Raw genomic sequence first — 12589 nt, forward strand, 5'->3', positions numbered from 1 at the left:
GCTAACGTGTGAAGTGCTTCTGAAGGGCTCACGGTGATCCCGCTGGGGCAGCGCCTCTGAGAACACACCGACACTGTTGGTAATAGATGGCATTTTGGTTACTAATGAACCAAAGAACTGAAAACAAGAACTGGGTTGGAGACCGTCAACTAGAGAGTCTATTATAATGTACACGATAACCTAGGGAACCAGCTCAGCACTCGCAGGAATAAAGGTTAAGACAACCATGTTCTTATGATAATGGCCTGGAAGGTTTTTCTCACTTAAAAGCAGTCACATCTGACCTTTCTTCTGAGCAGAGAAGGACGACAGAGATTGACAAATGAGGAACAGGTGAAGAGAAGCCAGGACACTTTGCTTCAACAAACAGCAGTTTTATTCCTGTACTAGTGAGAAGGTACGTAAGGTGGTACTAGGTAGATTTTTGACCACAGTTACAAATGTGAAAATATATTAAGCAAATACATAATTTAAATAGGAAGACTAGAGAAGTTCTTTGTTCAACTAGAGCCGGTTAGAAACACAGTATTGCGGGGAGGTACAATAGTATGAAAAAATAAAATCATCTACTGCCATTTTAAATAACCAGATTTGCAGAGAAAGAATACATGATATTAAAAACATAAAAGTGCTCTATTATAGAACATAATATGTTCACTTGCTGGATTTATTTACAGTGTTTACTCAAGCCGCACGTAACTCAAGGAATAGCTAGCTGAACCTCCTTGGACCGTAGTGGATGGTGGTTTTGGACTCTGGCTACCTAACATTCAAAGTACTGGGCCAGCAGCCGTTTCTGATCAAGAAACATATGCTGAATGTGTGTGCCGTGAAATAATTTCTACAAGGTAGCACCAGAGACAAGATTGAAGACTTGATCCTTGTCTTTGTAGAATTTATCAGCCTGATGGGTCCTACATGGGGGACCAGAGCTCAAGGGCCCTTCAGGCAAGAACACGGGTGCACCCGGTAGTCAGTGTGGCTGAGAGCAAGAACTTTCACAAGGGCCGCTGCAGACTCTCCCCAGACTTGCAGAGGGAACACTGTCCCACTGTGCTACACACTCCTAACACTACAACTGCATATGCTCCTTTCTGCTGGGATGCTTATTTACTGGCTCAGCTATTAAAATACAACATCTCACGCATAACACAAAGCTTGCTCTTAGGGCGAAGACGGTCTTTCCTAAAAGACATTACTTAAGGCAGAGAGAACAGCCATAGCTAACATTTTTTGACATGACTCTAGAAGGGGCACATTACATTTGTCTGACATTATTCACAGTGTTCAACAACTTATTTTCGTAACTTATGTGAGATCATGTACATTGGCATATAGGCTATAAAAATAATCTTTGGTAAATCTGTTAATAGATTTCTTGATCTCCATTACATAAACCTCTATTTTTAAGAGCATTCACTAACAATTTCCTTATCTCATGAATGTATCTATATAGGCAACCTTTAAAAAAAATAAAATGCCTTATTTTTGTTGCATACATTTATTCCTAGGGAGCCTCCCTACAAGTCAAGAGTATTCTTTTAGTCAGAAATATTTCCATTGCTAGAAACATTTTTAGAACAGAGCAGATTTCTGCTATTACCATGGCTGTATCAAATGTTACCCTGCATTTTAACTAAAATGGCCACTTTCAAAGGCATCATCCACTACAAGAATCTAAGGTAGCGTGGTTGGATTCCAAGCTAAGTCCATGTAGTCAAACACATGGTCAATTCACAAAACTAAATGAATCTCAATTCAGTTGCTTAATTGGCTAAATCATCTGGCTGATGAAATAAGAGAGCCCCCTCCCCCCCCACCAAGGATAATATGTCCTAATAGAAATACGACATTCTTCTGAGAATAGTCTGGACACAGAGAAAGGATGCCATTTTGTCTTCCGGATGACATCTGGTTAGATTCCCTTTCTCAGATATTTCCCCTTCTTCGTATCATTTCATTTGTTTTCTGCAGTCATGGTTTACAGATTTTCCTCTGATATGAAACCTTCCTTGAATACTTGATGTGATTTGAAATCTTGGGTTAAAAATATTCAGAAATGTAACAGGGCTTTTGGGCTGATTAGGGCCTTTCCACTCTGACTCTTCCTAGGTGTGAGGTGGGGTCGAGGGCTGCTCACGGCCATCTGGGGGAGGACCAGCCATTCCTTCTTGCCACTCTGTCTTGGCTGGTGAATTACTTTCATTTCCTCTGTGAAATGGAACCTGGACAGTCCTTGAACTACTACCTCAAACAAGCAGCTTATTTCCTATTGCCTTTCAATACCAGGTCACGTTTGGGGTGGCTCAGGTGAGTGGACTGAAACTCTAGAGCCTCCCAGGGCTGGGGCCAGGTCCTATCATTTGCTGTCACACAGATCCGGCCAGCTTAGACTTCTAGGTTCCAATCTCAGAGACTCAGAAAGCCAAGTAATTTGGAATTCAGTATATGGCCAGTAATTTTCTTGCAAAAAAGTAAGGAGAATATTTAATATAAGAAACTGGATCCTGAGACACTAAGGCAAGAGATTCAGAGTGTGAAGTATAGCATGTGAGGTCTATTTTTGTATTGCTGGACATCTGCTTGGTGGTTTCATATTATTTTCACATGTCATTTTGGGCTTTCCTCCAAGAGGTAATAACAAAATTAATTAAAGACCCTTCCAAATAAAACTGTCCCCAACATGTCTGTGGGCCATGACCATTTTAGTATGTCACAGCGAAACCATGGTCACCTCTGCTATAACGTGGAGCCTGAGAAGACTATGAAATGCCAGTGAGTTGAAGGAGATAAAATGAACAGAAAATAAAATCACATTCGACTGGGAAAGCAAACATGCTCAAAAGAGGAGAAGGCAACAAGTTGTGAAAAAGAGGGACTCCGAAGTGTTAAGAGATGGTGAATTGCTCAGGACAAATATGTGCAGGCCCAGACAGGGAGATGAGCCTTTGAAAACTCTGATTCAAGAGCTGAAAACCTGGCTGCTATCCAGGGAGCAGCAGAATGATAATAGGAAATCGATTTAATGAGTAGAGATTAAAGGTGTTAATTATAAAGAACTTGGATAAATAATTATTAAGATGCAAGACGGGACTCTCCTAAGATGTGATAGCTCACAAGCACTTTGACGGCTGGGTGATTCAAGTGTAGTGGACAGGTGCAAACAGGATGCCCACCACGGCAGGAAATGGAATGTTTACCAAGACCTAACACATGATGGGATTATATTAAAATATGTCCAATCGAGATGAATGTCAAGGAAACCTTCCCCCCCCCTCCTAAATTTAATAAACAGATCAACTAGATAATGTATTTAGTCCTTGGCGGTGGCAGGAGGGAAGATAGTGAAATATTTGTTGCTAAGGAGATTTAAAATTAGACAGGTGGAGGGTAGGAATAAATATTTCCTGGATTAGACTGAAAGAACATACAGTTTTTCCTTGCCACGTCCATTTCCATAACAGTGATGCCACCCAAGATACACCGGGGTATGCGAACGGTATTTACTGTTACAGACGTGTAGGTTTTTTTTTTTTTTTTTTTTTTCCCAACAGTTTTAATTCTTGGTTGGTGCAATGGATTGCTTTCTCTTCTCGATCTAGTGGTTTGCTATTAAAGCAGCTTCAGCGTCTGCCCTTTTTTTGTGCCCTGGTCTGCTTGCCTCTTTCGCTGGCTCCCCAAGGTCCTCTTTCAAGCGTAATTGGAAATAGTAACAACAACCCTAACTTGACTGTTGGGATGCATTTTCTTTGTTGAGTAGAAATGAGTCCTTTCTAGGACGGTACCTAGCAGGTTACAGGCACTCGGTTAAACTTTTCTGAATGAATGAAAGGCCCCAAATGGATTTCTTTTTCCATGTGTTACTGTGCTTTGTGCCAAGCAGCATTGGTTTAAAAAATCTGTTTTCTCCTGCTTTTTCTTTTTCTTTTTCTTTTTTTTCGTGCAGGGAAAGTTATTCCTAATTGACACCACATCTCCTAAATCTCTGACCTCTGTTTTCTTCCGGGTGGTACATCCGCTACCCTTACATACATATTGTTCCTTTGCGTTTCTAGAAGATGCACCTAGTTCCCTGAAACAGGAGCAGGACCTAACACTGCCATTCCACAAGGGCATTGAGCATAAGGAGGCTGTGAAAACATGGAATCCTTTTATTACTCTTCACATTTTTTCTTGTAAAGTTTTCCCCTGTTTTTATAAACTGCAAGTAGCCCTGGAGAGTTTGTGTGTGTGTGTGTGTGTGTGTGTGTAAATTTACATAACCATAAATAACTATTTTGGCTATATTTGATGATTGTCATTTATACCCATTATATTACTTTTGGGACTTTACAGTATGTAGCAAAAAGACACACTTTGACATGTATTCTTTCTGCAGTTGAAGCTGTGAGGTCAACAACTTTCATCTCTAATTCTTGGGTTTATTATGGAGAAATTTGTAGGTGAGAAAAAGGCAAACATCCTAGCTCATTTTTCAAGTAGCCATGAAGATTCTCTATAGATGATACCTTTCAAATTGTCCCCAGAAGCACCCTCAGAACTGGACCTTGGGGAGGGTAATGCCTACTTTCTAACCCACTGAAATTTGTTATAGTCAAAATAGGCACAACTAGTGAAGAGAAACTTGGCTTTTATGTTAAATGCATCTTCAGGTGATTACTGCTATTTTGACCTCAGTGACTTACTAGAAAAGTCTTTTGGGAATTTCTATATTAAGCACCACTAATTTTTTTTTTTAACGAACTATATATGACATTGCTATAAAGATGTTAATATCAAGTTTTTGATCAGAAATATAATCTGCTACAACAATCCTCTTTAAACGGGAAAACCAAGTATGAGTGACATAATTCTGGCATTTCCAGGAATGCAGCCCACTAGCAATGAGACAAAGATGAGCGTCATCATCAACCACGTACTCTTTATAGTTCGGGTGTGTGTGGTTCACACACTACGAATGTAGTAAATAATCTCCAGTCACTACGGACAGCACTTTGCATGTTGATTTGGTTTCCAGTTAAGGGTACAGGAGGCAATCTTCTCGATACAAGGAATTCATCTCTTCTGTTTGGATCGTTCTCTCTCAGAATCCTCAACCCTGCAGCCTGGACCACTCTGTAAATTATGTGGCCCCTGAACTGACCACTTTGGCTTGAACCTCTGGCAGGCGAAGGGGGAGAGATGAACTAGCTTAGCAATAACCACCTACTTCAGCTTTGGTGCTGCTTAATCCGGTTTTGACTGTTACATTCGTCCAAATAACATTTGGATCATCTTCAGATCCCTAGATTCCTAGAAGAGCAATGCAGGAAAGCCAGCTGTATTACATGCTTTCTCCAGCCCTGCCCTCTATCCTGACCAGCAGATATCAAAACAGGTCAAAACCGTGGCCCATGGGATCACCTCTGCAACCCCTTCCAGACATATGTTACCGGTAGTCCTGTTACACAGGCTGAATTAGTTTACGTAGAACAATCCATGAACACTTTAGTGTGGAAAAATAGTATTATATAAAGCTTAATATTAAACATTATGAAAAAATACATATGTACAGAAGAAACTACAAAATACAACTATGTACAATAATATCTGTTACCTTTAAATTACATAAATTCTTTAAAATTCTGCAGATTAATAAATTATACATTGTATCAACAGAAATAGCTGACACCTCTGTGGGGCATGAAGCAAGTTTTTTTTTTTTTTTTTTGATTTTTGTTTTGTTCTGTTTTTTTGTTTTGTTTTTGTTTTTAAATCACGCAGTGAATACATTTTATCCGAGAGATCTTCAGATACATTCTCAATGCCTTGAATAGCCCGTGTCTGAAAGGAAGGACATTGTAGTTAGAGATGGAGCAGGGTGTGTCATAGTCATTTGTTCCATTTATGAAGATTACAAATGGATAAGACTAGCGGAAATGACTAAAGTCCAATATGGTTTAGGGCGAGAGCATCATTGTGGGGTCCAGGTCATTCCATTCAGAACCACAGATTACGAGAATTAAGGGACCAGTAATTCTAGTCCATCCTCTCTGATTATATAGATGCACCCACGGGCCCAGAGAGGCAGAGGGACCCACTTAGGGTTACACAGCTTGGTAATCTGTGTTAGTGCCAGAGCTAGGACCTGAATCCTAACTTTCAGACACCTGAAGCTAATCACACCATAGCTGGCTCTCCCAGGAGCACCCAAGATGACTTCAAACAAACAAACAAACAAACAAACAAACACGACTCTCACACAAATCATAACAAGACAAAGAAATCTCCCCGATCCCCCAGAGCTCCCTCCATCCTGGAGCTTCTTAAAGGATGTGACATGCAAAAACCTTAATTTGTAACACATATAAATTAGGGAGCAATAATTTATAATCCAAGAGAATTATTGATTAACAAAGGACCCCTTTAAATGGCAGCTGTCTCATATATATTTACTTCACAGATCATTAACTATGTACTGTCCTGGCTCAGTCACTGGATACGGAAGGTGCAGAGAACAAAACAAAATTGAAGATCAATTAGAAATGGAGATAAAATAATGTTTCGAGAAGGATCTAATTTTTAGATGGACACGGGTCCACATGCAAGGGATTGAGACCTAAACCAATAGCCATGTGAGTGCACCTTCTTGAAATGGACCTCCCGGCCCCAGTCAAGCCTTCAGATGACTGCAGCCTGGCCAACATCTTGACTACAGCATCATGAGTGACCCAACACCACCTGGCTAAGCTCCTCCAAATACCTGACCTATAGAAACTGTGAGAAAATAAATGCTGAGTTAAACTGCCAAGTTTTAGGGTAATTTGTTAGGCAGTAGTAGATAACTAATACAATGTAACTTCGAATTTGCAGTTAGCCTTTGTGATAAGTTAGGTCTAAATGATTGTTTAGAATGGGAAAAGGCATAGAGACCCTTTACTTGTCAAGTAATTACCGTCTGATCAAAGCAGTGCCTCTTAGTTTATACAGTTTTACTAAAATTTTTGTTTTAAAAATGTGACATACTATTCTAGAAAATGAGGTACATAAAACAGAAGAAAAATCATATATTATTGTGCTGGTTTGAGAACTTTGTTTTATTTTTGTGGTTTATTTCTTTCTAGTCTTTTATTCCCATGTGTTGTTTGTTTGCTCTACTTTTTTTTGTTTGTTTGTTTTGTTTTTTGTTAGAGAGAGAGGATCTTTTTTAAAAAAAGATTTATTTGAGAGAGAGAAAGAGAGGGAGAGATAGGGGAGGGGCAAAGGGAGAAAGAGAGAGGGAATCTTTTTTTTTTAAGATTTTATTTATTTATTCATGGGAGACACAGAGAGAGAGAGAGAGAGAGAGGCAGAGACACAGGAAGAGGGAGAAGCAGGCTCCCTGCGGGGAGCCCGATGCGGGACTCGATCCTGGGACTCCAGGATCACACCCTTGGCTGAAGGCAGGCACCAAACTGCTGAGCCACCCAGGGATCCCATGAATCTTTTTTTTAAAAAAATTATTTATTTATTTAAAAGAGAGAGAAAGAACAATCAGGAAGAGTAGAAGGAGAAGGAAAGAGAATCTCAAGCAGACTCTGCGCTGAGCATACAGCCCAATGCTGGGCTTGATCCCCTACCCCACGATCATCACCTGAGCCAAAACCAAGAGTCAGACACTTAACTGACTGAGCCACCCAGGCGCCCCTGCGTGTGTGTGTGTGTGTGTGTGTGTGTGTGTGTGTGTTTTAAACTCAGCATATTTATAAGAATATCCATGTTGTAATATCATTAAAAATACCATTTTTAATGACTGCATTGTATTCTATTAAATGAATGCACCATGGTGTGTTTAGTCTTCCATTAAACATTTGAGGTTTTTTTCACTTAAAATTTTAGCTATAAAAATTGTCATGAATAAAGTCTTTTCAGCACTTAGGTGACAAGAACGTAGTGAGGACTTTGATACATATGGCCAAATTCTTCTCCAAAGGGATTTTATAATCTGAATCCCCAGTTGTGATTTCAGAGCATCTTCCCTAGCACAGAGCCTTACTGCTTAGAAAAGAGTACCGTTAAGCAGAACTCTTAAGAGAGGGCATCCCAGGCCAGATAGGAAGAGCTACCACATGCAGTCTGTGCTCAGCTGTGGAGCTGGCCCCGCCCCCACTCTGCCTCTCCTCCCTTTTGCCACTCTTTAAGGGCCTTTGGGTGGAAGAAGAAAGGCCTGGTGCGCTTTGAAGAGGTTAGGTTATTAATAGTTTCTAGATACACCATATCTTGATAAATGAACTTATAAGTTATGAAGCTCCTACCTCTGTGATACTCTGGATTCACATTTTCGTAGATTGGAAACAAGGGGTTTTCTTGTTCACTCCGTAGCTTCCGTGCTCTGAGGACATCTCTTACGCACTGATGTAGGTATACGTACTGACACTATGAGAAAGCAGAGAATGTGTCAGAGGAAGGCAAATATTCTCAAGCATAAGAAAGATGAGAGACTCACAAAAATATCAAGAGTAGTGACATTCTATACGGTTAGCAAATTTCTTGATCATTTCACTAATAGTCTGTAGTACACAGCAGAGTCCTTTCTATTAGCACTAAGAAGAGAATAATAGTAATGAGGGAAGAGGTGGTGTTTATTTATTCCTTTTTATGTGCATGCATATTTAGGGAGTATGTTCTATGAGTGCCTAGAATTATGTCTGGCACATAGTCGGTCCTCTACAAATATTTGTAAATAGACAACTGACTACCAAACACTGTACTATGCATTTTACATAAGTTATCTCATTTGATTATTTTTACAATCTCATAAAGTAGATATAACTATCCATAGGAATGAAGACTCAGAGGAATTAAGTAACTTCTCACATAGCCAAGAAATGGGATCTGAGCAAATGATCCTAGGGTTCATATTCATGTTCTTTTCACTATACCAGTTTCCTTAGATGAATCCTAATTTCACTGCATAATTGAATAAGGAAATAATTTCACTGCATACCCTGTTTTTTTCCCTTTCTTTTGTGAGGATAATAAGAAAAAGAAGGTGTATACAATAGACCCCACCAAACCAAAGACTGTCGGTTCTTTGAGGGTAAGGTTAATATCTTATCTATCTTGGTTTTTTTCACAAGGAAGACTCTCCAAGATGTTGGCTGATGACAAAGAACTACAGAAGGTTACACAGTGAGAACAGACTCACCTCTGTCAATTATCTGGGAACAATCTACTTTTGAAATAGAAACTAAGAAGAGTCAATGTTTTGGTGACCATAAAGATGCACCTGACAACATAGGCAGCCTTCCTTCCTACTAACAGAGCTGTCTAATAAAGAAAAGAATGTCCATGTGACCTCAGTGCTTGGCCTTGGGTTCCTTTAATGACATAGCAACTGCTCAGAGCCCATCCAGAGAAAGAGGAGGCGGGAAGGGAAGCCCAGTAGCATGCAAGAGACACTGGGCTCTTTGTCTGCCTCCAGCTGGCCTAAACTGAATCACGAGGCTTCTCGGGAAACATCTAGAAAACATCTGAGGTGTCTTCTAGAGCTAATATCCTTTGACCATTAAAGGGTATGAGACTCTGTGTTGCTATCAATTAGATGGATGTTGAAAAACGTTCCTGGATCCCACATTTAAGGTGATTCATGTGTTATTTTAAAGTATTTTAAAGGTTTGAGATACAAAGTGAGACTGTAAGATCTTTCCTCACCAACGAACTTTACAAGTGGACCAGTATTTATTTTCACGGGTTGACACTAGGCATTGCCTCTGATTGAAAGTCAGCCTGGTCATCTACCAAAGGGACTTCATGATATAGGTCTGGGATAGTCATTAGATTAGGATATATCAAAGAAATAAATCAATCATGAGTGAGGCCTGCATAAATATTGATTAACTATTCTCTGCATTTCTGAGTGTTATAAGTTTTTCATGCCACCTTGATCTTGAAAATTTGAGGAGAGTACTATCCTGAAAATGGTTGTTAGTATGGGAAGTTTCTTTGCCATCTTGAAAACAATCTACCAAATTATAGATAGATATTTCCTGTTTCCTTCCATCCAAAGCATGATTCATATTTTCAATTGTACTGGGATATCAAATTACTTTGGGACCTTAAAGTTCAGCTGTGAACAATTCTATTACATCTACGCTATGTCTTATTAATAAATTCTTCAACAATGATCCACTACGGCCTTTGAAACCAGTTAATATTCATTAATTTGCCTTGCCTTAAATATAAATTCTTCTTCTCCCAATAGAATGTCCTTTTGAAAATAATTACTACTAAAACCTCAGACTCTTAATGTGCTTCCCACTTCATTCTTAATGAAGAATAGAGTCTATTAGACTCTATGAAACTTGGATCATGAAAGATAATTTTTTGCTCTGTCTAGCTGACTTGTGAAGCCTCAATTGCATTCAATTTCATCAATAGTTGTAGTACTAAATAGTATTTATAGAATTAGACCTTGAGCTTTTCACAGTCCTTGAGTTCACAGTTTAGCAGAGGGGCAGATATGTGGACAAAAAATACCTATAAGGTGATAAATATAAGATCAAATTGTGTCTAAAGCTTCACATATAAGAAGAAATTGTCAAGTTCACTTTTTGGGGAGAGAGGTATCAATCTAAGGAGGAAGGTAAAAGTTTGTCCCAAAGAATGGGACATTCCAAGTGATGTAAATAACATGAATGAGCATATATATTCTGGAAACTGAGTAGTCTAGCATGGCCAAAATGTAGGGTGCATGAGCCATGGGAAAGCCCAAGGACAATCCCCCAAATGGGCACCAAAAATCTTGGTCCTACCATATCCCACTGTCTCCTCCTTCCAGAAAGCAGAAGAGATTAACAGACTGTGACTATCAACTCTTATTCTTTAACAACTTACTGCTTCACCTAAGTGTCTCTCTGGGAGTCAGGCCACAAATTTCCCCTAAGGCAGGCTAAAGGAAGGAGGGACACATTTGAAAATCTTCTGTCTAATGCCTCTTTGTTTAGAAATCCTTGCCCTTTGATATATTTATTAAAACTTGTGAAGACCCTTTGTATCCCAAAGAAGGTGGAATAAAATTAAAGTTGACTATTCCCATCGACCCAGAAAAGTAATATAAGGGGGTCTGAATGTCTTTCCTTCTTTGTTTCCTCTGGCTCAGCTGTGAATCACAGCCCTCTGCACCCACTCCCAGGACAAATGAGGCATACTAGGGCTGGGGCCAGGGCTTCTGGGACTACAAGAAGCCCACTCTGGGCAAGGAGTTACAACAGGACAGGTAATATGTGAATATTGTCTGGGATTTCACTTGATAAAAAGGAGAAAAAGAAAAAAAAAGAGAGGCAAAATATTTCTTACCATAATATTTATCTCATTATAATCAAAAGAATCAAAGTTGATTCTGACCCAGGGAGGGAAACCATCCTTAATTTTGGCAGACCCTAAAACAATGGGGAGGGTGTTATGATATGAAACCGGAGCAATAAGTTGGGGGCCTAGTTATGAGAGGCCTGTATACAACAAGAGTGAGAGCCTGAACTTCATTCTACTGCAATGGAGAGCTTGCCAAAGTTTTTACACAGGGAGCTGCCACAGTGAGCAAAAGCACCATGTCGGTGGCAGTGGTGACAAAGTTGGTAGGGCAGAGGCTGGTGGCAGGAGACACACTGGGAGGTTGGCACAGAAGGGCCCAGTGAGAGCTGATAAACAGCTGAGCGAGGACAGTGGCAGTTGGGTGGGAGACAGAAGGAAGAGAAAGATGTCGGATACAATAGACAGGACTCCATGACTGCCTGAATGTGAGAACCCTGGGAAGAGACACCAGAATCCTAGTTTGGGCAAACACATGGAGGGCACGGGCATGGTGGCACCATTACCTGAACCTGGAAGAAGCAAGAGGGGGAGGAGTGCTTTCATTGTTACTCTTTGTTTAGAGACAGATAATTAGTTCAGTCCTGAGTTTTGTTGAGTTTGAAACAAATGCAAGGCTTCCAGGTAGGACTGTTTGGTAGGCAGGTTCTTAGCTCATTGTCGGAAAAGGAGAATGAGATTTGGGAAACGCAAGCATGTATGCGGTTCTGCAAGCCATGGGACATCACCAGGAATGAAGATCAAGAGAAGGGAGAGTAGCACCTTGAGGGCAGAACCATGGGGACCTCAAACATTCAAAAGGCAAGCTGAGGAAAGAGCACAGAATCCTGAGAGGTTAGGAGGAGAAGGGAATAGTGGAAAGAAGGAGATATATCCAAGACGGAGGAAGAGCTACGGCACATTGTGTCCCCCCCGCCCTGGAAGCCTGCCAGTGATGTTTACAGTGAGCGTGTCTGCTCTCAGCCACAACGCACCCTGGAGTTCTGGGCAGATGTACGCAGGTGACACATGAGCTCAGAGGCCTCCGACAATGACTAACACACACACACGCACACCACACATTCTTCAAGACTACTTATGATGTGAAAATCTCCCCTTCCCCAAATTAAAATTTGTGGTCAAATCCGGGATGTGGGAAAATATATAGAACAATTGAACTGGCGTCTTTAATGAATAAACAGTTTGGGAAACAAAGGAGGGTTATTATAGATTTAAAAAAAATTTAAGAGACTTCGACCAAATGCAGCATGTGGACTTTGTT

General features: G+C 40.2%; 1 protein-coding gene across 1 annotated transcript in view; it reads right to left on the reverse strand.

Moving 5' to 3' along the window:
- Window positions 1-353: 353 nt before the first annotated feature.
- The window catches only part of PTPRB (protein tyrosine phosphatase receptor type B), a 116491-nt gene continuing 104255 nt past the window's right edge, over window positions 354-12589 (reverse strand). The window contains 2 exon segments of the mRNA XM_025476597.3: window positions 354-5292; window positions 8274-8394. Of these exon segments, the coding sequence (XP_025332382.3) occupies window positions 5285-5292; window positions 8274-8394 (129 nt within the window). The 3' untranslated portion in view covers window positions 354-5284.

The sequence above is a fragment of the Canis lupus genome, chromosome 10, assembly GCF_003254725.2.
Source record: "Canis lupus dingo isolate Sandy chromosome 10, ASM325472v2, whole genome shotgun sequence".
Taxonomy (NCBI): domain Eukaryota; kingdom Metazoa; phylum Chordata; class Mammalia; order Carnivora; family Canidae; genus Canis; species Canis lupus.